Source organism: Bos mutus, chromosome 23 (genome assembly GCF_027580195.1).
Source record: "Bos mutus isolate GX-2022 chromosome 23, NWIPB_WYAK_1.1, whole genome shotgun sequence".
Classification (NCBI taxonomy): Eukaryota; Metazoa; Chordata; class Mammalia; order Artiodactyla; family Bovidae; genus Bos; species Bos mutus.
The window spans coordinates 20,939,106-20,962,720 of NC_091639.1; the positions used below are offsets into that span (position 1 = coordinate 20,939,106).

At 40.4% G+C, this 23,615-nt stretch overlaps 2 protein-coding genes across 4 annotated transcripts in view; both read left to right on the plus strand.

Moving 5' to 3' along the window:
- Nucleotides 1–4,299, plus strand: part of LOC106701343 (zinc finger protein 665-like) — a 19,601-nt gene extending 15,302 nt beyond the window's left edge. Inside the window, 4 exon segments of the mRNA XM_070360952.1 lie at nt 754–1,218; nt 1,507–1,636; nt 3,445–3,960; nt 3,963–4,299. Of these exon segments, the coding sequence (XP_070217053.1) occupies nt 754–1,218; nt 1,507–1,636; nt 3,445–3,960; nt 3,963–4,204 (1,353 nt within the window). The 3' untranslated portion in view covers nt 4,205–4,299.
- LOC106701342 (pre-mRNA-splicing regulator WTAP-like) lies at nt 1,507–21,754 on the plus strand. 3 transcript variants are annotated; one of them, XM_014481593.2, is made up of 6 exons: nt 1,507–1,636; nt 12,082–12,529; nt 13,048–13,194; nt 14,660–14,765; nt 16,531–16,698; nt 19,755–21,754. In XM_014481593.2, exon 6 carries the CDS (start codon nt 19,925–19,927, stop codon nt 21,107–21,109), a length of 1,185 nt encoding a protein of 394 aa, XP_014337079.2. In that variant the 5' UTR covers nt 1,507–1,636; nt 12,082–12,529; nt 13,048–13,194; nt 14,660–14,765; nt 16,531–16,698; nt 19,755–19,924; the 3' UTR covers nt 21,110–21,754. The 3 variants fall into 3 exon arrangements, with proteins under 3 accessions (XP_014337079.2, XP_070217208.1, XP_070217209.1); XM_070361107.1 differs by having other exon boundaries at nt 16,531–20,720; nt 20,841–21,751; XM_070361108.1 differs by lacking the exon at nt 1,507–1,636 and adding an exon at nt 10,233–11,300 and having other exon boundaries at nt 16,531–19,919.
- Nucleotides 21,755–23,615: the final 1,861 nt, after the last annotated feature.

Genomic DNA, 23,615 nt, shown 5'->3' on the forward strand with positions numbered 1-23,615 from the left:
ATCGTTAGATTTGGATTTGTAGCTGTTTTTTTTTTTTTTTTAACTTTATAGTGTAGCACAAACGACTCAGATTTTGCTTGCTAATTCTCATTATTTCATACACTATGGATGCTGGGGGTGTCTCATCCGACGGTGAGGTGCTTATTGCTTTACTCCCTGAACGAAGAATATAACCAGTTTATGGAACTTGTGTTTTACTCCTCTGTGTAAGTAACTTGATTCCTCTAAAGATGATAAAGGTTTTACCGGAAAAATAACTTTGACTCTGCTCATGTGCTTTGACTCTACAGGAGTGTCCCAAAATCCATCCCTTCCTGCTGAAGCAGTTCTAGGAAGGGATGGTAGGTTATGAATATTCATGGAAGAAAGCCTTGGCAAATGGCCTATGGTGATCCCACAGCCTCTGGCTCATGTGCTTTTCTTCCTGTAATGTAGTTTTTATAAACTAAAAAGTCTTTAAATTCTAAGAATGTGGCCTTATTTCCCATAATAGAAGTTCTGATACTAATATTTATGTCGCATTTTGTATATCAGCAGCAAAGTGCACTTTCTCAATAATTACCTGTTTTTGTGGGTCTCAGGAATATTGTCTTACAATAGTTCACTACTCAGGAGTATCACCTTGGCAGTGAGTCTGCATTACTAATAACATAGGTTCTTGACTGCTCTGGTTATTTTGCTGTTTTAATAGTGGGTTCTTCTCCCACAGGAGTTATGTGATTCTAAGGTTCTTCCTGATTCCTGGGATGTAAGCCAAGTGAATCCTATCCTGAGCCGTTGCAGTCTAAGATGTCTACCAAGTTGAGAGAAGATCCAGTCTTGACTCCTGTGGTCCACACTCCAGAGGAACCAGAGGGTCTGAGAATAGTGAAGGTAGAGGAAGAGGAGAACCATACTTGGGAGCAGAAGCCTGGACGACTAGGGAATGTGCACACTTATGAGGAGCTTCTCTGTCAGCGCTTCAGACAGTTCTGCTATCAAGAGGCCCCTGGACCTCGAGAGGCACTGAGATGGCTCCAGGAACTCTGCCAAAAGTGGCTGCAGCCTGAGAGGCACAGCAAGGAGCAGATCCTGGAGCGGCTGGTGTTGGAGCAGCTCCTGAGCATCCTGCCAGAGGTGGTTCAGGCCAGGGTATGGGAGTATCATCCAAGGAGTAGAGAGGAAGTGGTGACTATGCTGGAAAATCTGGAGACAGAACTTGAAGGCAAAGAACAACAGGTGGGAAAAGGGTAATCCATTGTTCATTTGTGAGCTCACCAGAGGTCTACCAGCAAAGACAGGGGCCATGAGTAAGCAAGAGGAGAAGGACTTATGACCATTATTTTCTGGGCTGAAGCATTATCTTTCTGTTTTCCCTTTAAAACTCTGCTGACTAAGACACTGGTTTCTTTATTCTACTTTCTATACTTGTATGAAATTGTATTTTTAATCAAACTCTGAGGTTTAGTTAGCTATTGCCATCTTTCTGGTCCTTTCGTAAAACCAGATCTATTGGTATGTCCTTAGGTCCAAGCCAGTGCACGTTGCAAACAAGAAGCGCTCTGGAAGGAAGTGAGACCTGCAAGCCTTACAAATCAGTCACTGATCGTCCAGCTAAAGTGTGATCCTTGGGAGCACTTTCCTCTGCAAGAGAATGGTAATCTTTACACCATGAATCTTTGTGATCTTTTAGAAGCACTGAGCATAGCATCTGCTAAAAGTAGTATTTCTGGTGGGGGGAAAAAAAAAGTGTTATCTAGAAATAGCAGAATAAATTTAACACCAAAAGGTTATTTACAAAGTGAGCATATCTAGAGTTGATTTCACTTTGAATTGGGCTATGTGGTATTTTTTAACTGGGCTGTTATAGTGGTTTACAATTCTGTGAATCCAAATCATTATGGAACTGTTTAAGAAATACTGATGCCCAGATCTACCATAGATTTACCACAATGGGCCCTAGTATTATATATTTTAATTAGCTATTATAGAACAATAATGGTAGTTTATATTTTAAAAAGTCAAGTACTGTAGAAAGATATAAAATGAAAATAAAAGTTCCATTCCTAAGAATTAACAACTGTGGGCCTTTCATATACAATCCAGCCAATCCAGAGCCCAGTCCCCTAATTATCTCCTTTATCAAGCTTTCACACACCAATCTTATCAGTAGAGTTATTTTATTCTTTTTAATGTTTAGTTTTCTGTTGCATACATGTATTGTAATTAATTGTCTCCTACTGATGTACATTTAGACTTTTTCCAGTATTTTTGTTATTTTAAACAATGATCAGTGGATGTCTTTATGTAAAAATCTTTTGGCCATTGTGTGAAAATATTGAAGGAAAAATATTTTTATAAATGCAGTAAGAAATTAACAGTCATTAGATTAAAATAGGCTATTTATTACATAGGCAACAAGGTTATAGTGATTACACAAGGTGATGGAGAAGGAATTGTGATTTGGGCTTTCTACTTTTATGCCTTTTATACTGTTGAAATTTTTACCTTGAGTATCTATTCTTTTTGTAATAAAAATAAAGAGCACAGTCTTTAGATTCAGATTAACTCCAGGCCAGGCTAGTCATGTGATCACGGACCAGTTATTTAATTTCTGTGTTTCAGTTTCTGTTTCTATTACCTAGCTTATTGTGTTGCTGTGAGCACCACAAACTGACTGATCACTTGGTGTTTTAGCTATCTATTTCCATGGAACAAACCACTCCAGAACTTAGTGGCTAAAAGGAACAACCATTATGTTATCTCTTACAATTCTGTGGATTGATTGGGATTAAGAGGGTGGTTCTGCTACTGTATGTGATATCAAATGAAGCTGTAGGTATTGAGGACTTGCCTGGACTGTGATGCTCGAGATACTTCACTCACATCTCATAGCTGATCAGGAGATGGCTAGAAAACTGGGCTTAGCAAGATTATGAGATGGATGGGCCTCAGGCTATCTCATTCTCTCAGTCTCCATGTATCTCTTTAGTGGAGTAACTAGACTTCTTAACATGGTAACTCAGGGATCTCAAAAGCATCTTTTAGAATCTTAGTCCTTGAACTGATATATCATCACTTTCACCATATTCTGTTGGATAAAGCAAGTCACAGGCCAGCCTAGATCTTATGTGGGAAGGGGTTGGACTACACAAGGGATGAATACAAGAGGGTATGTTCATTAGGGACCCTTTGAAGACTCTTGGGAAATTTACATTTCATTCCTGCCATTCTGAGTTTTTAGATCTGGACTGAGGCCCAAAAGCCTTTTATTTATTTATTTTTATTCTCTAAGACTCATAAGTACAGTAACTGTCAAACCCTTAGGATGATAGTTCTTGATTATTTAGCATAATCCTTGATGTTAATAAGCATTTAGTAATGTTATCAATTATTATTACTAACCTTACTTTCAAACCCTTATGTGGGATATGCAACTCTTAAATAATCGACTTGCTCTTTCAGCTGATAAGGCCAGGAATACAACTGGTGAATTTGCCCCAAAGCAGATTTCTGCAGAAAGGAGTTCACTGGATTCTTTCCAGGATCCAAAGTGTGGAGAAACTTTTCAATATAGGGGTAAATCAGAACACCAAAAGGTCAACCCCACAAGAGTAAAACGACACAAGTGTAAGGAATGTGGCAAGGCCTTTTCTCAGAGCTCAGGGCTTGTTCAACACTGGAGAATTCACACTGGAGAGAAACCTTATAAATGCAATCAATGTGGAAAAGCCATCAGTTATAAATCAGCCCTTCTTTCACATGAGGAAATTCATAATAAAATAAAATGCTATCAGTGTAATAAATGTGGGAAAGCCTTTAGTCAAAACACAAGCCTGGTTCTTCATCAGAGGATCCATACTGGAAAGAGACCTTATGGGTGTAAAGAGTGCGGAAAATGCTTTAGTCAAAGTTCACATCTTATTGGACATCTGAGGATCCACACTGGAGAGAAACCCTTCAAATGTAATGAGTGTGAGAGGCCTTCACTCAGAGGTCAGGACTCATGGAACATCAGAGAAGTCACAATGGAGAAAAACCCTACATGTGTAAGGAATGTGGGAAAACTTTCCGAGGGAGCACCAGTCTTACTCAACACCTGAGGATCCACACTGGGGAGAAGCCCTACCAGTGTGAGGAGCGTGGCCGAGCCTTCATTCAGAGGTCAAACCTTGTTTGTCATCAGAGGATCCACAGAGGGCAGAAGTCTGTGTCTATATCCTAAGTGTAAGAAAGCCTTCAATCAGGCCTTACTGAACACTTTAGAAAGCTATGCTGAATACAGACTTAATCATTTTGTAATAAATTGAAGAAACTGGGGATGTGGTGTCTTCATTATCATTGTTATTCTAGGTAGTCAAACTAGAAGACATTTTGGTATTATCCATCAGATTGAAAGAAGCTGGTAGCTTGTCACTGGAGCAGACCACACTTTTGGGCTGAGTCTTTTATGGATGCTGCTATTTCTTTCTCCCATTCTTTTGATCCTTCTCCTTTGTGGTCCTTCAGCACTTTTGTTCCTTGAAGTCACTGTCATCACATACCCTGAATATCCTGATGACACAGTGGCTCTCATATTTTGAACGGAGGACCACTGAGACTGTTAAGTGTGTATACAGTGCAAAGGAGAACTTTAGCAGGATGAGTGAGGAGACTGACATTGTTTTTAAAGTTACCTAAATTAGGGGTAAGCTAGGTACTTATTTAACTAGGTAAGTTAAGTTTAAAAGCAACTACTCAATGACATAGCTTGCTGTTTTGTTTGCCTCCTCTTCACCCTATTGGTGAGAGAGGAAGTCCCACCCTAAGATTCTGGGGATGGCCAAACACATGACACCTGACTCTGGACAGACGGGATTGACAAGAGTTTATTAGTCATGTGTACTCACAGCCTAGGGGAGGAGGGCCACTTGGGAGCAGAATAAACAAACAGGAGCTTTGCAATACAGGCTTCATAGTAATAAGATGAGGTGATGCCTGGTTTCCTTGGGAGGATGTGGTTGGCTTGTTTAAATAATTTCATTGTGGGGGTGGGCAAGGTGGTGAAACCCAGTAGGTTGAGAACCAAGTAGAGTGTAGCTAGTCCAGCTGATGGGGAACTAGCCAAGTGGGGTCACTTCCTGCTGGGTGGGAGGCATATACAGCAAGAGTGGAGGAATTGATGGTTAGGCTTTTGGTCCCTCTGATGCTCAAAGAGGGCTAGGTGGCTCAGTGGGAAAGAATCCACCTGACAATACAGGAAATGCAGGTTTGATCTTTGTGTTGAAAGATCTCCTGGAGGAGGAAATGGCAACCCACTCCAGTATACTTGCCTGGAAAATCCCATGGACAGAGGAGCCTGGTGGGCTACAGTCCGTGGGTCACAAAGATTTGGACACGACTGAGTACACATGCATGAGGCTCAAAGATGTCAAGGCAGCATATGAAGTTTTAGGCCTTGCTGCTCCCTTTGTCAACTTAGAAAAAAGGCATAGTGTTTAGGAAAGAGTTAAAATGTATATCTGTGCCCTCAAATTCTACTCTTTATTGATATGTCCTCTTTTTTCTCCCTTTCTTTCTTTCTGAATCCCAGTGATACCCACTCCTCCAGTTACCTCTAGCAAAAAATCTCAGAAATACCTTTGACCATCCAGCATGACAGTTGGACTTGATTCCATGTTGGTAGTAGGATTGAAGAGACATCAGGTAGCAGAGTATCTTTACTGCTTTTCCTACATCTTTCTGATTTATGCTAAAAACCAGTAGTTATCTCAAGCTCAGCTCCATCACTGTCCTTCACACATAATCATCTGGATGTTTATGTCCTCACTATGCTTTGGTTTAACTTTGCAACCTTTGGAACAGGCAGTCTAAAAAACATTCGTATTGTCTTCTTTGAATGAAATATACTTTCCACTGTTGTGAGGACTTGAGAAACTGGAAAGTTTATAAGGTAGAAAGTGTATAAATGTGAGATATTTACTATATTCATATTTTTATGAGGATGGTATAAGTAAATAGCCACCCAAGAAAAACTCTGGAGGTGCTAGTTGTTCATTCTTACTACCATCATACCACTTCTATTTTATTCTGCCTTGTTTCGCGGCTCAAGTAGGAAATACCTGAGAGCTATGAAATTTTTCATAAACTGAAATGGCATAAAGCAGAGGGAGTTACCTTAGGACACATCTTGCTAACAAATGGACAGAATCAAGGTAAGGCACAGACACAGTTCAAAGCTATAGTGGCTTAATGCTGAGATGCTGAGTATAGTTCCCAGAGAAGGAGCCAGTGACATCACTCTTGCTGCTTGAGGTGCATGATGCCTTTCTACAAGGATGGGCAGCAACGCAAATGCTCAACATTGTTTTCACTTTTCACTTTTTTTTGGTAAAATCCTCTTCAGCTTTATTTAGCAAAAGCAGATACTAATGTAGGTCTTTATTTGTAAAGGCAAAGTGGCATAATGCAGATTTTCAAAAGGCAGGGGATACTTGTATTTCTTAATTTAGTTTAAATACAAATACTAAAAACATACTTTAAATGTCAATAATTTGACCTTTGTGGCCTTCCTAACCTTAGAGTTAGGGACATTTTACAAAAGATGTGTTATATTTATACTGTGTTTAAAGAATGGTTATTGCCTACAAATGTGTCATGCATTTTAAGCGTATATACAAGAAAAAATAATTATAATACAAAACAAAAAGGACAGATAAAGACAAATCAAAAACAATTCTGCCTGGGAGAATTAGGAAAGTATATAAAGGTGGACATTTGTTGGACATTAAGGATTAGTAGGATTTTGGTATTTTAGTCAATATTCTCAGAAAAAAAAAAATATATATATATATATTGACTCAGACAAAAAATATATATATATATGTATATATATTTTTAAGAATTGACTCAGACAATTGTTCAGTTCAGTTCAGTTGCTCAGGTGTGTCTGACTCTTTGCGACCCCATGAACCGCAGCATGCCATGCCTCCCTGTCCATCACCAACTCCCAGAGTCTATCCAAACCCATGTCCATTGAGTCGGTGATGCCAGCCAACCATCTCATCCTCTGTCATCCCCTTCTCTTCCTGCCCTCAATCTTTCCCAGCATCAGGGTCTTTTCAAATGAGTCAGCTCTTCCCATTAGATGGCCAAAATATTGGAGTTTCAGCTTCAACATCAGTCTTTCCGATGGATACCCAGGACTGATCTCCTTTAGGATGGACTGGTTGGATCTTCTTGCAGTCCAAGGGACTCTCAAGGGATTCTCCAATACCACAGTTCAAAAGCATCAGTTCTTCGGCACTCAGCTTGCTTTATAGTCCAACTCTTAACATTCATACATGACTACTGGAAAAACCATAGCCTTGACTAGACAGACCTTTGTTGGCAAAGTAATGTCTCTGCTTTGGCTCAGACCGTTAAGCGTCTGTCTACAATGTGGGAGACCCAGATTTGATCCCTGGGTTGGGAAGATCCCCTGGAGAAGGAAATGGCAATCCACTCCAGTACTATTGCCTGGAAAATCCCATGGACAGAGGAGCCTGGTCGTCTACAGTCCACAGGGTTGCAAAGAGTCAGACACAACTGAGCGACCATTTTTCTAGGTTGGTTATAACTTTCCTTCCAAGGAGTAAGTGTCTTTTAGTTTCATGGCTGCAATCACCATCTGCAGTGATTCTGGAGCCCCAAAAAATAAAGTCAACCATTGCTTCCCCATCTATTTCCCATGAAGTGATGGGACCGGATGCCATGATCTTAGTTTTCTGAATGTTGAGCTTTAAGCCAACTATTTCACTCTCCTCTTTCACTTTCATCAAGAGGCTTTTTAGTTCCTCTTCACTTTCTACCATAAGGGTGGTGTCATCTGCATATATGAGGTCATTAAAATTTCTCCCAGAAATCTTGATTCCAGCTTGTGCTTCTTCCAGCCCAGCATTTCTCATAATGTACTCTGCATAGAAGTTAAATAAGCAGGGTGATAATATACAGCCTTGACGAACTCCTTTTCCTATTTGGAATCAGTCTGTTGTTCTATATCCAGATCTAACTGTTGCTTCCTGACTTGCATACAGGTTTCTCAAGAGGCACGTCAGGTGGTCTGGTATTCCCATCTCTTTCAGAATTTTCCACAGTTTATTGTGATCCACACAGTCAAAGGCTTTGACACAGTCAATAAAGCAGAAATAGATGTTTTTCTGGAACTCTCTTGCTTTTTCAATGATTCAGCGGATGTTGGCAATTTGATCTCTGGTTCCTCTGCCTTTTCTAAAACCAGCTGGAACATCTGGAAGTTCACAGTTCACATATTGCTGAAGCCTGGCTTGGAGAATTTTGAGCATTACTTTACTAGCATGTGAGATGAGTGCAATTGTGCAGTAGTGTGAGCATTCTTTGGCATTGGCTTTTTTGGGATTGGAATGAAAACTGACCTTTTCCAGTCCTGTGGCCACTGCTGAGTTTTCCAAATTTGCTGACATATTGAGTGTAGCACTTTCACAGCATCATCTTTTAGGATTTCAAATAGCTCAGCTAGAATTCCATCACCTCCACTAGCTTTGTTCATAGTGATGCTTCCTACGGCCCACTTGACTTCACATTCCAGAATGTCTGGCTCTAGGTGAGTGTGAGTGATCATACCATCGTGATTATCTGGGTCATGAAGATCTTTTTTGTACCATTCTTCTGTGTATTCTTGCCACCTCTTCTTCACATCTTCTGCTTCTGTTAGGTCCATACTATTTCTGTCCTTCATTGAGCCCATCTTTGCATGAAATGTTCCCTTGGTATCTCTAATTTTCTTGAAGAGATCTCTAGTCTTTCCCATTCTATTGTTTTCCTCTATTTCTTTGCATTGATCACTGAGGAAGGCTTTCTTATCTCTCCTTGCTATTCTTTGGAACTCTGTATTCAAATGAGTATATCTTTCCTTCTCTCCTTTGCTTTTTGCTTCTCTTCACAGCTTTTTGTAAGGCCTCCTCAGACAGCCATTTTGCTTTTTTGCATTTCTTTTTCAGACAACTGGGGAACTACTAATTTCAAAATATATAAGGTAGGCTGGCAGGGAATGCAAGCAGGATTCCTATGTTACAGTTTTAAGGCAAAATTCCCTCTTGAGGATATCTCAGTTTTGTCTCAAGGACTTCAGCTGATTGGATGAGGCCCACCCATTATGGAGGGTAATATCCTTTGCTTAAAGTCAACAGCTTGATGATGGGAAGTCCCAGAGCAGACCTTTGATAGCCTTCATGCAGACTGTGCCCTGCTGGTGATCTCCTCTATCTGGATGGCCTCTGGCCAACTGCTGTTTGCCAGCCTCCTCACAATAAACTGAGGAAAATTCTGAAAGAGATGGGAATACCAGACCACCTGAACTGACTTAAGAAACCTATATGCAGGTCAGGAAGCAACAGTTAGAACTGGACATGGAACAACAGACTGGTTCCAAATTGGGAAAGGAGTACATCAAGGCTGTATATTGTCTCCCTGCTTATTTAACTTACATGCAGAGTACATTATGAGAAATGCTGGGCTGGAAGAAGCACAAGCTGGAATCAAGATTGCCGGGAGAAATATCAATAACCTCAGATATGCAGATGACACCACCCTTATGGCAGAAAGAGGAACTAAAAAGCCTCTTGATGAAAGTGAAAGAGGAGAGTGAAATAGTTGGCTTAAAGCTCAGCATTCAGAAAACTAAGATCATGGCATCCAGTCCCATCACGTCATGGGAAATAGATGGGGAAACAATGTCAGACTTAATTTTGGGGGGCTCCAGAATCACTGCAGATGGTGATAGCAGCCATGAAATTAAAAGACGCTTACTCCTTTGAAGAAAAGTTATGACCAATCTAGATAGCATATTCAAAAGCAGAGACATTACTTTGCCAACAAAGGTCCGTCTAGTCAAGGCTATGGTTTTTCCAGTGGTCATGTATGGATGTGAGAGTTGGACTGTGAAGAAGGCTGAGGGTCGAAGAATTGATGCTTTTGAACTGTCGTGTTGGAGAAGACTCTTGAGAGTCCTTTGGACTGCAAGGAAATCCAACCAGTCCATCCTAAAGATCAGTCCTGGGTGTTCATTGGAAGGACTGATGCTGAAGCGGAAACTCCAGTACTCTGGCCACCTCATGCGAAGAGTTGACTCATTGGAAAAGACTCTGATGCTGAGAGGGATTGGGGCAGGGGGAGAATAGGAGGACAGAGGATGAGATGGTTGGATGGCATCACCAACTTGATGGACATGAGTTTAAGTAAACTCCGGGAGTTGGTGATGGACAGGGAGGCCTGGAGTGCTGCGATTCATGGGGTCGCAAAGAGTCGGACACGACTGAGCAACTGAACTGAACTAGTTCAATTCACAAACCTCTTTTCCATTTCTTGTTCTAGGATGGTTTCCCCAACTCCTGAACTTCCCACTGCCTTCTGAAATTTCCATTGCTTTCTGGCCCAAGCTCTTTCCCACATCTGTACTTATTTCTTCTCTACCATCTCTATTTTCTTAGTGTTTCTTCTTGGTTTCAGCATATTGACGAGGTCCTAAAGGATAGCCATCATGTTCCTTCCTTAGAGGGAAGGCACAGTTCCCTCTTTGAGGGAAGCCCTGTTCTGGGCGCAGGACAGAGGAGATGAAAACACCCAGGAAAAGGCAGAAGGGAGACAAACTGGTAGCGATGCCGACTGCCAATGGCCTACCTCCATTAAGGAAGAGGGCAATCATTTTTTTCTATGTCATCACCAAGCACTCCTCCCATACACTTTCAGTTAAGAAACGTATCCTGCCGGTTTCACAAGAGCGAGTGTCCAAAACTTTATTTTTTTTTTTTTAACTCTCAGAGATTCAGTAACTGCTAAGCTGCTAAGTCGCTTCAGTCGTGTCCTACTCTGTGTGACCCCATAGATGGCAGCCCACCAGGCTCCGCCGTCCCTGGGATTCTCCAGGCAAGAATACTGGAGTGGGTTGCCATTTCCTCCTCCAATGCATGAAAGTGAAAAGTGAAAGTGAAGTCTCTCAGTTGTGTCCGACTCCTAGCGACCCCATGGACTGCAGCCCACCAGCCTCCTCCATCCATGGGATTTTCCAGGCAAGAGTACTGGAGTGGGGTGCCATTGCCTTCTCCTCCAGTAACTGGGTTTAGTGGTATCCGTCAACGCCTTTAGTCCTGAACCGCTAGAAACGAACATGTAGTGTCCTTGCACTGCAAGGTAACCGGGAGACGCCGGGCACGTGCGCGGAGGCAGGTCACGGGGGCAAACTCAGGGACGTGACCTCCTGGAGACTCCGGAAGCCGGGCGCATCTGAGCGTCCAGTTCCGGGAGCCGAGTTCCAGCACTGCTGTCTGGTGAGTGTCCTGTGGCGTCCTTCCGCCTTGTTCTCGGGTTCAGCACTGTGAGACCCCAGACTTACTGGGCTGCCTGGAACAGCCAGCACCGGCCCTGGTTCCAGCCCGGGGACACCCGGTGCCCGGAGAGGCTGGCAGCAGGCATCTGTCTGAGAGACTTTGGAAAGGCTGGCTCCAAGCCCCTCATACAGGACCCTGTCCTGGGTTTGGGGGTCCCCTTTTTGGCAACCGTGCTTCCCACGCTCTGACGAAACCAGGGCCACCACTACTGTATGAATGAAGTAGAATTTTGCTATTTTGCAAGATTAGCACGAAAACATTAGTAATTTTCTGGCTGTGATTCGTAACTTTTCCTTTCCCACAGGTTTGATCGTATGTACTCAAATGTGGAGAAACTGTGCCAAGTGATTAGAAATTTTTGTTTTAGGCTGGGGCCACATCCATGTACTTAACGCCGAATTTTCGAGAAATGTTCCATTAAGTGCAAGTCTTCATTCTACTCTACCCCCGGCAATTATATATTTTTACTTATCTCCTTCACATATTATACACTTTTCATATTGGTTGTGTTTATTTTACTGTTTCAACTAGAATGGACTCTCTGCTAATGCATTTCAAATACCTTGAACAGTTTCTGTGCAAGGTACGCTTCTAAAAAATATTTGTGGATTTAGTGAATTAATAAAACTAGTTATCTTGGTTACAGGTCGTCTTCTTTCTTGTGTGGGTTCTTTGAAGTATTTGCCATGTATCACTTTATCACTTAATTCTTATTCCCCAGGGTGCCCTCAGAAGCCTTCAGTTGAAACTCCAGGCATGATGGCTGTGGACACAAGAAAGTCTACTGGTCAGCTGTTCCAAGCCCCATGGGGTCAGCAGGGCCCTATGATGGTGACAGTGAAGCTGGAGGAAGACCACCCCAGGAATCAGGGTCTCAGCCTTCCAGAGAACCAGCCTCCTGCCTGGGAGATCTTCAGGCAGCCATAAAGTTTAGGCACTTATGCTACCAGGATTCCCCTGGACCCCGGCTGGCCCTGAGCCGGCTCCAGGAGCTCTGCCATCAGTGGCTCAGACCAGAGACACACACCAAGGAGATCCTGGACCTGCTGGTGCTGGAGCAGTTCCTGTCCATCCTGCCCCAGGAGTTCCAGGTCCCAGTTCGGGAGCATCATCCAGAAAGTGGGGAAGAGGCAGTGACCATACTGGAGAATCTGGAAAGAAAGAGAAATGTACATATAGGAAGGGACAAGTGTGATGTGGTTGTGGGGAACTGGGAGCAAAACTTTCTCAAGTGTGGAAGCTCTGAGAACAGTGGGAAAACCTAGCATTCAGCAGGGAACTGAGCTTCTTCCTAAGCCAGTCCTGTAAGGAGGGGAAGGGTGGGAAACAGGAGATTCGGGGATGGAGTAAAGATGCTGAAGGCATTCTGTAAGTATCATGCTGTGTACTCTACTGGTCATTTCAACATTCACAGCAACAAAGAACTAGGTGGTATCACACATGGAACTAAGTTCAGAGAGGTTGTGTAACTTAGCAGAGGAGACATAGCCAATAAATGAAGTGATAGAGACAGGATTTGATTAGACTTTCTGATCAAAAGGTAAGCATCACTTACCTTTCTGGCTACCCTTTAGCACCCTAATGCCCTGGTTTCTCTTCTAGTCTCTCCAGGGATGTTTCTTAGAAACTCCTCTCTGAGGTTTAGTTCCTGTTAAATTCAGGCCTAATGAGTGCCACTTGTCTCTAGGTTTCAGCTTGTTCTCTGGAACAGAAGATACTTTTGCAGACAATGACCCTTCAAACACTAGATGAAGAATCTTCATATACCCGAGCTCAGCCCCAGCAGTCCAGTTCAAGGGCGAAAGACCTGAGCCCCAACCATCAGAGGAAACAGGTGAGGCAAGAATTTCTCTAGGAAATTTGGAGTGAAATGAAGTCCCCCATTGGTTTTTTTTGTGAAGTATGACATGTTAATTCCTTGTAATGAGAGTTGTTAAAGGATATGACAAAGCTGACATTTTAGGTAATAATGATTAAAAGGTGATAAGTCATCTCAGAACAGCTTCTGTAGTATGTTAATTTTAAATATCCGTAGTTGAATTTTCTGCAGATCGTCTGTAGCAAGTGTTACTTTCAAGTATTTTGATGCTTACATCCTTTAGTAGACTCTGATAGGACATTAACATTGTAAAACTATATTGACTTTTTTGAAAGTTACCTCTTATTATTACCAGAGAAGTATATATGCATTGTAGAAAGTTAGAAAATACAGTTGCAAAATAAGAAAACAAGCATAATATTCTATCATCCAGAGATTACAGTGACTTTTTATTATATATTTGAATATCTTTTATGTGCATGTATGTGTATACACACATTCCTTTCACTGAAAAGAGATCATTTCTATGTGCTATTTTGTAATCTATTTTGTTCAGTTAATAATTTCCCTTTTCCCTGGCAATACATTTTAATGTTATCTAAACTCAATGCAAATTCAGATTGTCCATTTTTTCCAAAATGTCTTTAAAGCTGATTTGTGCAAACCAGGATAGAATCCATGGCTGTGTGAGACATCTGGTTGTTGTGCCTTTTAATTCTCTTTTACTTTAGAACAGTTTCTCTTTCCCATTTTTCCTTTCATGGCCCAGACATTTTCATGACCCTGGGCCAGTTTCTTACTCTGTGAAGCTTTCTGGTTGCTTCCTCATGGAATCATTTATTTTGCTGCCCATGTATGCTGTATTTCCATAAAATGGAAAAAAGATTGAAAGACATGGCAATATGATCCCTCCATTGAACAGCTAATTTTTCCCCTTTATAACTGTGTGGTGTCACTTTGGCAGTATGTGATTGGCTTGTTTCCCAGCAACAAAATACAAAATGTTTGAGAATTCTTCTATGGGTCAATCATTTTATTAAGTGTTGCAGAATGATTTTGTGACTCTTTCATTCCTTCTATGTTATTAACTGTTAGTCTTCTTTATAGTGAAGAAATCATCAAATCGTCTGTTTGATCACTTCATATTAGACAGACAAGATTGATGCTTAGTTTTCCCCCTGTATTTACCAATTTTCAAATTCAAAGAATAGTTTAATAGGCACCTCAAATGACAACATGGGATTTTAGGACTTTCTTTGTGTTAATATAATATCATTATGGTTTAGTAATTTTCATTGAGTCAGTGTGTTTCAATCTACCACAGTTATTACTTATTTTAAAGCTCAGATTGATACATCTTTGCCTAGTTTGGATGTCTTCCACCCTGTTCCTAACTCTTTTTGCCATGACCCTATGAATTTTGAATCCTTGCTTTCTGAACAAAATTAATTATTCCATGCTTACCGTGTACTTTCCCTAGATCCAGATTTGGTATCAACCCTTTCTGAAGGAGCTTCAGTTTTTCATAATGGAGAACGCTATTGAAGTACAAAATCTGGATGCTGGGAGTGTTCTTTTTCCCTCGGGTAACGATACTTCTAGCACATTTTATGGGTGGAGCTAGATGTACTTTTTTTTTTTTTTCTAAAAATTATGAGTTCATATTGGTGTATTCAGTTTTGTTTTACCACTACAATGTTCCATTATTTTTCTATATCATGTTTTGTCCCTGCATTTACTTTAGTTAATTCCATCCTTACGTTCTCCCTTGTTTTTAAAATTTATTTATTTTAGATTGTAGTAGTTTGTATCGGAAGTGTTCCCAGGAAGCATAAGCAGGGGGAATGAGACAGAAGAGAGAAAAGTGTTCCTAAATGAGCAGATTCTCTTGGTTAATTAGTTGTCCTTTTTTAAATTTTGAGCTGGCTGTATCGATCTGTATATCTATTACTAATATAAATATTTGATGCTACAAATATTTCATTGAACACTGGTTTTGATGAATCCCAAATGTTTTGAAATGTAGCATTTTAGTTATTTTCTAGAAAATCTGAAACGTATTTTTCCTTTGAACCAACAATTGAAAGTTATAAAATTTTCAGATGGGAGGGCTTATTTTCTGATTTTGTTACTAATTCTAGATTTATCGTTATCAGAGAATGTTTGTGTTGTTTACACCTTTTGGAGTTTATTATGGTTTTCCTATGACCCCAAAATTAGTTTTCATTAAAGGTCACTGCACATCTGAGAAGATGTTCTATTTTCCAGATACAGAACTTCATATACATGTTTATCCATAGATTTAATAATCTTGTAAATCTTCTGAATGTTTATTTTTTGGTCCATTTGGTGGTTTTTTTCTAGACAGAAAGAATGATTAAAGTCTGTTATTTGTTTTGTCTCTTTATCTCATCTATAATTTCTGCTCTAGAAAATTTGTTCCTTTGTTATTTTCTATATAATTATTCAGGTCTGATCCATGATCACTATAAATTGTAATGTTTATTTATCGTTATATTTTTCTTTGTCTCATTTCATGCTCTTGGCTTGAATCTCACCTTTTTTCTGAAATTGAGATCATGATGCCTTTCTTATTTGCATTTGCTCAATTTTCTCTTGCTCATCCTTTATTCATAACTTTACTCAATCATTTTATTTTAGATGTGTCTCTTGTATATTTAGTGTAGTTGAATTTTTCTCTGCTTGATTAATGACCACAAAGTTAGCAATTAAACCACACGCATTTATTATATCATAGTTTCTATGGGTCAAGAGTCTGGGTATGTGGCTTAGCTGGATCCTCCACTTCTGGGTCTCTTACAAGGTTGCAGCCAAAGATAGGTTCTCACCTGAGTTGTGACTGAGGAATGATCCACTTCCAACCTCACATGGATGTTGGCAGGACTCAGTTCTCTGTCAGTCACACAGACAGAGGGCCTTCCTTACTTCCTGGTTGCTGACCAGAACCCAGCTTCAGTTCCTTGCCGCATGGGCTTCTCTGTATGGTGGCATTCTTAATCAAAGCCAGCAAACCAGGAAGGAAGGATGTCAATAGAGAAAGTCTTATGGTAGGTAGAAATTATAGTCTTGGGTAATCACAGAAGTGACATCCTATCAATTTTACCATATTGTATTGGTAAATCAGCCATGCTTTATTCTATCTCACTCCCACACCTGTATTACTCCCATTCCTTTTACTTGGCTCACCTATTTCTCTGAATCCCTGACACTAAATAAAGATAGAAAGTCCTCTGTTAAATCTGAAATACACATTAACCCTCCTAGCACTCTGTCTGTTAAATCATTTTTGAGTTGCCTTTTCTCCTCAAATTGTGTGGTATATTGTTTCAGATGGTGAGATGAGGACTGAGAATTTGACATTAGAAGTGAAACAGGAACCTTGTGAAGAAACAGAATGGTGTAGGGATGGACATCATGAAACTATATGTCAGCATGCCATACAGAGAGGAGACAATGAGCCTAGTGAAAGTTTGGAAATGCAGAATGGGGATGCCACAGGTGAGAAAAATACACGAATGTGATGAATGTAAGAAAATCTTCACCTGGATGAGAGGCCTTCATATGCACAAAAGGATCCACAATGGAAAGAAACCATACTCCAGTACAGAATTTGGGCTTCACAGCAAGGAAAAGCCTTATCAGTGTAAAGAGTGGCAAAGACTTCAGTCAGAAAGCAGGCCTCTCTCAACATCTCAAAATCCACATTGTAGAAAAGGCTCATCAGTGTAATAAATGTGGCAGATGTTTTAGTCAAAGATCAGTTCTTTCAAAACATCAAAGTCTCCACACTGAAAAGAAGCCTTTTGAATGTATATACTGTGGGAAAACCTGCCATAGTGCAGACCTCACTGAACATAAACAGTTGCACAACAGAGAGAAGCCTTATGAATGTAGTGAATGTGGGAAAACCTTCAGGCAGCGTTCAAATCTTAGTGAGCATCAGCGAATTCACAGTAAAGAAAAACTTTATGAATGTAAAGTATGTGGAAAAGCCTTCACTCAGTATGCAGGACTTAACCAACACCAGAGAATCCACTCTGGAGAGAAACATTTTGAATGTCTTGTATGTGGTTGAGCTTTTAGCCGAAGCTCAGAACTTATAATACATCACAGAATTCACTCAGGGGAAAAACCTTATGAATGTGCTGAGTGTGGAAAAACCTTTAGAGTGAACTCAACCCTCATCATACATCAGAGGAGTCACACTGGGGAAAAGCCCTATAAATGTGATGAATGTGGTGAAGCCTTCAGTCAACACTTAGGCCTTAACAAACACAAGTTAGGAGGAAAGCACAGAAACCGTCCTAAACTAAGAAAATACACATGTGATGAGTATGGGAAGACCTTCACACAGTTAACTGGCCTGAGAAACCACAAAAGAATCCATACTGGGGATAAGACTTCCCAGTGTCCTGAGTGTGGCAAGGCCTTTACAAGGGGAGAGCATCTTATTGAACATCAGGGGATTCACCTTATCAATGTAAAGAGTGTGGCAAAGCCTTCAGTCAGAAGACAGGTCTTAGTCATCATATCAAAATCCACACAGGAGAGAAACCTTTTGAATGTTCTGAATGTGGGCGAGACTTCAGCTGTAAATCAAATCTCAATAAACATAAGAGAGTCCACTCTGAGGAAAAATCCTATACATATAAATAGTGTAGGAAGGCCTATTAGGCAGAGAGCATTGCTAATCCAACATCAGAGAGGCCACATCCTGCTAAGCCTCAGCAGTGGCGTGAATGAGGTAAAGCCTAGAAGCTCAGCTTTGATTAGTCACCAGAGAATCCACCAAATGACTCCTTGCCAAGATGTCTGGTGACAACTTCAAGTAGAATTCAGAATTTTTTTCAATTGAGATGAAATGTTTCTTAAACTTCATTACTTAAAGAATGTCAGAGATACTGTGTTGAAAAGTTGTTTAAAAGTCATAAATGCTGGAAAAGTTGAGAATTTGGGAAAATTAACATTAGCAAGAAATTTACCTGTTACTACCTTTGTTAAATGCAGTGAAGTGTCAGTTAACACCATGAAAAGGTAAATAAGGGCTTCTGTTAAAAAATTATTTTTTATACTGAATTCATGAGTTTTTATGTTTTGCTTTTTGAAATCATTTTGATTTCTGAGTAGCCTTACCCTAGTCTAATGTTGAAATTGCTTTTCACGGTACCAGTTGCAGTCACTGGAGTATCCAAGAGCTTGGAATGTGTGAGATCAGCTGTCTGTTTCTCTACTACCTTGTCTTCCTAACCAAGCCTCTGACCAGAATTGAGTGACTTGCAGACCCTTCCTGATCGTGACCTCTTCCCCGCAACCCGCCCCCCCCAAACTAGCATTTCCTGATGGAAAAAAGATGTGTTACCTTCTAAGTGATGTGGAGGGCATAAAGGTTTGGGCCCACAGTACATCAAAATCTAGTGTGGCCATCATGGCTAAAGCCCAGAGCACACATTTTTTATTGTGAACACAGCTCCTTGAGCTCAAACAGAGGACAGAAGAGAAGAGGATAAAGTAAGCCTTTCATTTCAGCATTTTCCATCTCTTACAAATTACATTAACACAACTGAAATCTCCTTCAGCTTCAGCACTGCCTATCTCCCTCAGTCAATGTAGTGAGGAACTTTGCTGAAGCTGGTAATAGCTTTCAAGCACTGGAAGAATATGTCCTCGGTTTTGTGACTGCACTTGACTTCTGTTGGATTTTATAATATTTTTAGGGCAATAGAATTCCCTGTCAAAAGCAAGAAAATCTGGCCCAACCATGGTAAAAATACTGGTTTATTTAAGTCCCTCTTAAGCTACCTAGTTTGCTGATTTGTCATTCTGTTGCTTTTTCGCTCTACTGCCTTTAATCCTCTGAAAATAAGACTCAAAACTTTCCTGTTCACAGAGAATGTTTCCCCTTGTCTCTTTTTGTAGTTACTACCTCACACTTCCAAGGTGAATAAAACTATCATTTCTCTTTTAGGCCAATGATATTTAACTATCTTCAGGCTCCAGCCTATTCATATAAATACAGTGTTTTCTTAAATGGCAAATATGGAGCATTAAAAGTTATTAAAATGTGTCAGTCCTTGAAGCCCAAGTCAAGTGTGACTCACTAGTCCAACACTTTTTTTTAGGTGTAATTTGCATATTCAGATCTACAACAAAATTATTCAATATTCATATATATTATGAAATAATAATCACAAAAATGTCTAGTCAATATCCATTAATATCCATCAACATGGATAACATTTAATATCCATCAACACAGATAACAAAATTTTCTTCTTTTGATGAGAACAGTTAAGATCAACCCTCTTAGCAACTTTCAAGTATGCAATACAGTATTAACTATAGTCACCATGTTGTATATTACATCCCGATGACTTTATTTTATAATGTAAGGTTGTGCCTTTGACCGCCTTCACCCGTTTCACCCCTACCCTCTCCCCCAACTCTGGCAACCACCTACCTCTTCTCTGTGAATTTTATTTTTTTCCTGTTGTTTTAGATTGCATGTAGAAGTGAGATCATATGGTATTTGTCTTTCTCTGACTTACTTCACTCAGCATAATGTCCTCAAGTTGTTGGAAATGGCAAGATTTCCTTTTTCGGAGGAGGAGCGCGGGGGCCGGCGGCGGCGGCGCGGTCGGGCGGCCTGGGTGGCGAGAGGACAGCGCGGGTCGGCCTATGTGACTGGGCGGGCGCCGGCGCGGCCTCCGTCTGGAGAGGATTCAAGATGACCAACGAAGAACCTCTTCCCAAAAAGGTTCGACTGAGTGAAACAGACTTCAAAGTTATGGCACGAGATGAATTAATTCTAAGGTGGAAACAGTATGAAGCCTATGTGCAAGCTTTGGAGGGCAAGTACACAGATCTCAACTCTAATGATGTAACTGGCTTAAGGGAATCTGAAGAAAAACTAAAGCAGCAGCAAGAATCTGCACGCAGGGAAAACATTCTTGTAATGCGACTAGCAACCAAGGAGCAAGAAATGCAAGAGTGTACTACTCAGATCCAGTACCTCAAGCAAGTCCAGCAGCCTAGCGTTGCACAACTAAGATCAGCAATGGTGGACCCAGTGATCAACTTGTTATTCCTAAAAATGAAAAGTGAACTGGAACAGACTAAAGACAAACTGGAACAAGCCCAAAATGAACTGAGTGCCTGGAAGTTTACGCCTGATAGCCAAACAGGCAAAAAGTTAATGGCGAAGTGTCGAATGCTTATCCAGGAGAATCAAGAGCTTGGAAGGCAGCTGTCCCAGGGACGTATTGCACAACTTGAAGCAGAGTTGGCTTTACAGAAGAAATATAGTGAGGAGCTTAAAAGCAGTCAGGATGAACTGAATGACTTCATCATTCAACTTGACGAAGAAGTAGAGGGTATGCAGAGTACCATTCTAGTTCTTCAGCAACAACTGAAGGAGACGCGCCAGCAGTTGGCTCAGTACCAACAGCAGCAGTCTCAAGCCGCAGGCCCGAGTACCAGCAGGACTACATCTTCGGAGCCTGTAGGACAGGCAGAGGCCACAGGTAAAGACTGCAGTCGTCTGGCCAATGGACCAAGTAATGGCAGTTCCTCCCGGCAGAGGACGTCTGGGTCTGGATTTCACAGGGAGGGGGACACAGCCGAAGATGACTTTCCTTCTCCAGGGAATGGGAATAAGGCCTCCAGCAGCTCGGAGGAGAGAACTGGCAGAGGAGGTAGTAGTTACGTAAACCAACTCAGTGCGGGGTATGAAAGTGTAGACTCTCCCACGGGCAGTGAAAACTCTCTCACACACCACTCAAATGACACAGACTCCAGTCATGACCCGCAAGAGGAGAAACCCGTGAGTGGGAAAGGTAACCGAACTGCGGCTTCCTGCCACGTTCAGAATGGCTTGAACTCAAGTGTAAATGTACAGGGTTCAGTTTTGTAAAAACCCAAAAAAATTTCCAGCAAATTTTTATACAGTGTCATTTAATTTGGAAGAGGATACTGTGCAGTTAATTAACACATACTTTTGTCACAATTTGCCTTTTTTGTGGGTGGTTTTTTTTTTTTCCTTTTTTCTTTGTTTCAATACCTCTGCCACTTTGGAAATTGTAACAGTTAATTACTTTGAATGTTGCTAAAAGGACATTTTGTGTAGGGTCAGGTTATTTTTATATGAGTTAATGTGAAGTTGTAAATGGAACTTTTTGCTTAAAGTATAACACAGTGATGTCTGTGTGAATCTGTGTCTACCCTAGAACCTGTGCTGTGTGAGGGCATTCTTACTCATGCTGTTACTATGCTTATGCACCATTCAGACTTGTCAGAGTAGATGTGGGTTTATGACTGCCAAGTTTGCCCAGTACAGTAGTTTTATCACTAAAAGTTGGACTTGTTGAAGGAGTCCTATAGTAGTTTCAGTGTTAGATACAGTTTTTCCCACCATACATCTGTGCATTTTCTCTTTAGGTGATTGAATGTTTAAGAAATTTGTGTGCTTAGTTACTCAGTTTTTATGAATTGTTGTATCCTGTTAATGCATATTGCTCTGTGACTACAGTATATCTTACCTGTACTGACCAAACTTAAATAAAGATTTTTATTGTAACTCCTAAAAAAAAAAAAAAAAAGATTTCCTTTTTCTTGGCTGAACTGTATACACCCACATTTTCTTTATCCATTTATCTGTCGATGGGCACTTAGGTTGCTTTCATCTGTTGGTTATTGTAAGTAATGTTGTAGTGAACAGGGGGGTACAGGTATCTTTTTGAGTTGGTGTTTTTGTTCATTTGGGTAAATACCAAGGAATAGAATTGCTGGATCATGTTGATGAATCTCCATACTGTTTCCCATAGTGACAGTACCTATTTACATTCCCACCAGCAGTGTACAAGCACTCTCTTTTCACCACATCCTCACCAACATTTATTTCTTGTCTCTTGGTAATTGCCACTCAAACAGATTTGAGGTGGTATCATTGTGGTTTCAATTTGCATTTTCCTAATGATTGGTGATACAGAGCACCTTTTCATGTTATCTGTCAGCCATCTGTATGTCTTCTTTGCAAAAATGTCTATTCAGATCCTCTGCACATTTTTTAATTGTTTTTTTTTTCTTTTGAGTTGTATAAGTTCTTTATACTTTTCAATACTAACTCCCCCATCAGCCATGTGGTTTTGCAAGTATTTTCTCCCATTATGTAGGTTGGTTGCCTTTTCATTTTGTTGATGGTTTTCTTTGCTGAGTTCTCAGTTCAGTTCAGTTGCTCAGTCGTGTCCGATTCTTAGTGACCCTATGAATTCCAGCATGCCAGGCCTTTGCTGAGCAAAAGCTTTTTTAATGTAATGTGGTCTTTTTTTTTTTTTTTTTTTGGCATTTTTCATCACCAAGACCAATATCAAGTAGATTACCCCTCATGTTTTCTTCTAGAAGTTTTACGTTTCCGGTCTTAATGTTCAACTCTTTAATCCATTTTGACAATTTTTGTGTATGGTGTAAGAGAGTGGCCCAGTTTCATTCTTTTGCTTATGTTCCAGTTTCCTTAACACTGTTCATTGAAGGGACTGTCCTTTCCCCAATGTATACTCTTGGTTCCTTTGTTGTAAATAAATTGACCATATATGTATGGGTTTATTTTTGGACTCTGTTCCATTGATCTGTATGTCTGTTATATGCAAATAACATACTGTTTTGATTATTATGGTTTTGTAATATAGTTTAAAATCAGAAAGTGTGATGCTTCCAGCTTCATTCTTCTTTTTCAACATCACTTTGGCTATTTGGGGTCTATTTTGGTTCCATATGAATTCTAGGATTGTTTGTTCTATATCTGTGAAAAATATCATTGGAATTTTGGTAGGGATTGCACTGAATCTCCAGATTGCTTTGAATTGTATAGTACAGTGTCAAAATCTAAAGTAGCTTCTCAAAAGATCTTACCTCAGTGAAAATATTGGTTCCCAGCCTTCAGCACTGGGTTATCAACCAACACAAACCCTTGATAGGCACAGCCTGACCCATGGACAGTAAAATCTTGTAAGGGATTCTGAAGACCCTCAATAAGGATAACTAGTCACTTCCAGAAAATGGAAAAAAGGATTTGAGGGGGATTCTGTTTTTTAACCCTTGGAAGGCTAGCTTATATTCTCTTTAAAGTGATGATAAAGATAAATTTCAGGAATGTTTGTAATTTGTTTTAAAAGTAAATGTAGGGGAAAAAACAAGTACTGTATTGATTCATCAGACTCTGAGAAAGCAAGACTACCATATGACCCAGCAATTCCACTCCTGCATATATACCTGAAAAAAGTTAAAACACTAAGTCAAAAACATAACATGCACCCCAATGTTCATATTTACAGTTGCTCAGATATGAAAGCAACCTGAGCATCAACAGATATGTGCTTGCAGCAACATGGACCTGAAGGATATTAAGCTAAGTGAAATCAGAG

What these genes read in the sequence shown, in the direction of transcription:
- LOC106701342 (XM_014481593.2), top strand. Translation starts at nt 19,925, where the DNA reads ATGACCAACGAAGAACCTCTTCCCAAAAAGGTTCGACTGAGTGAAACA.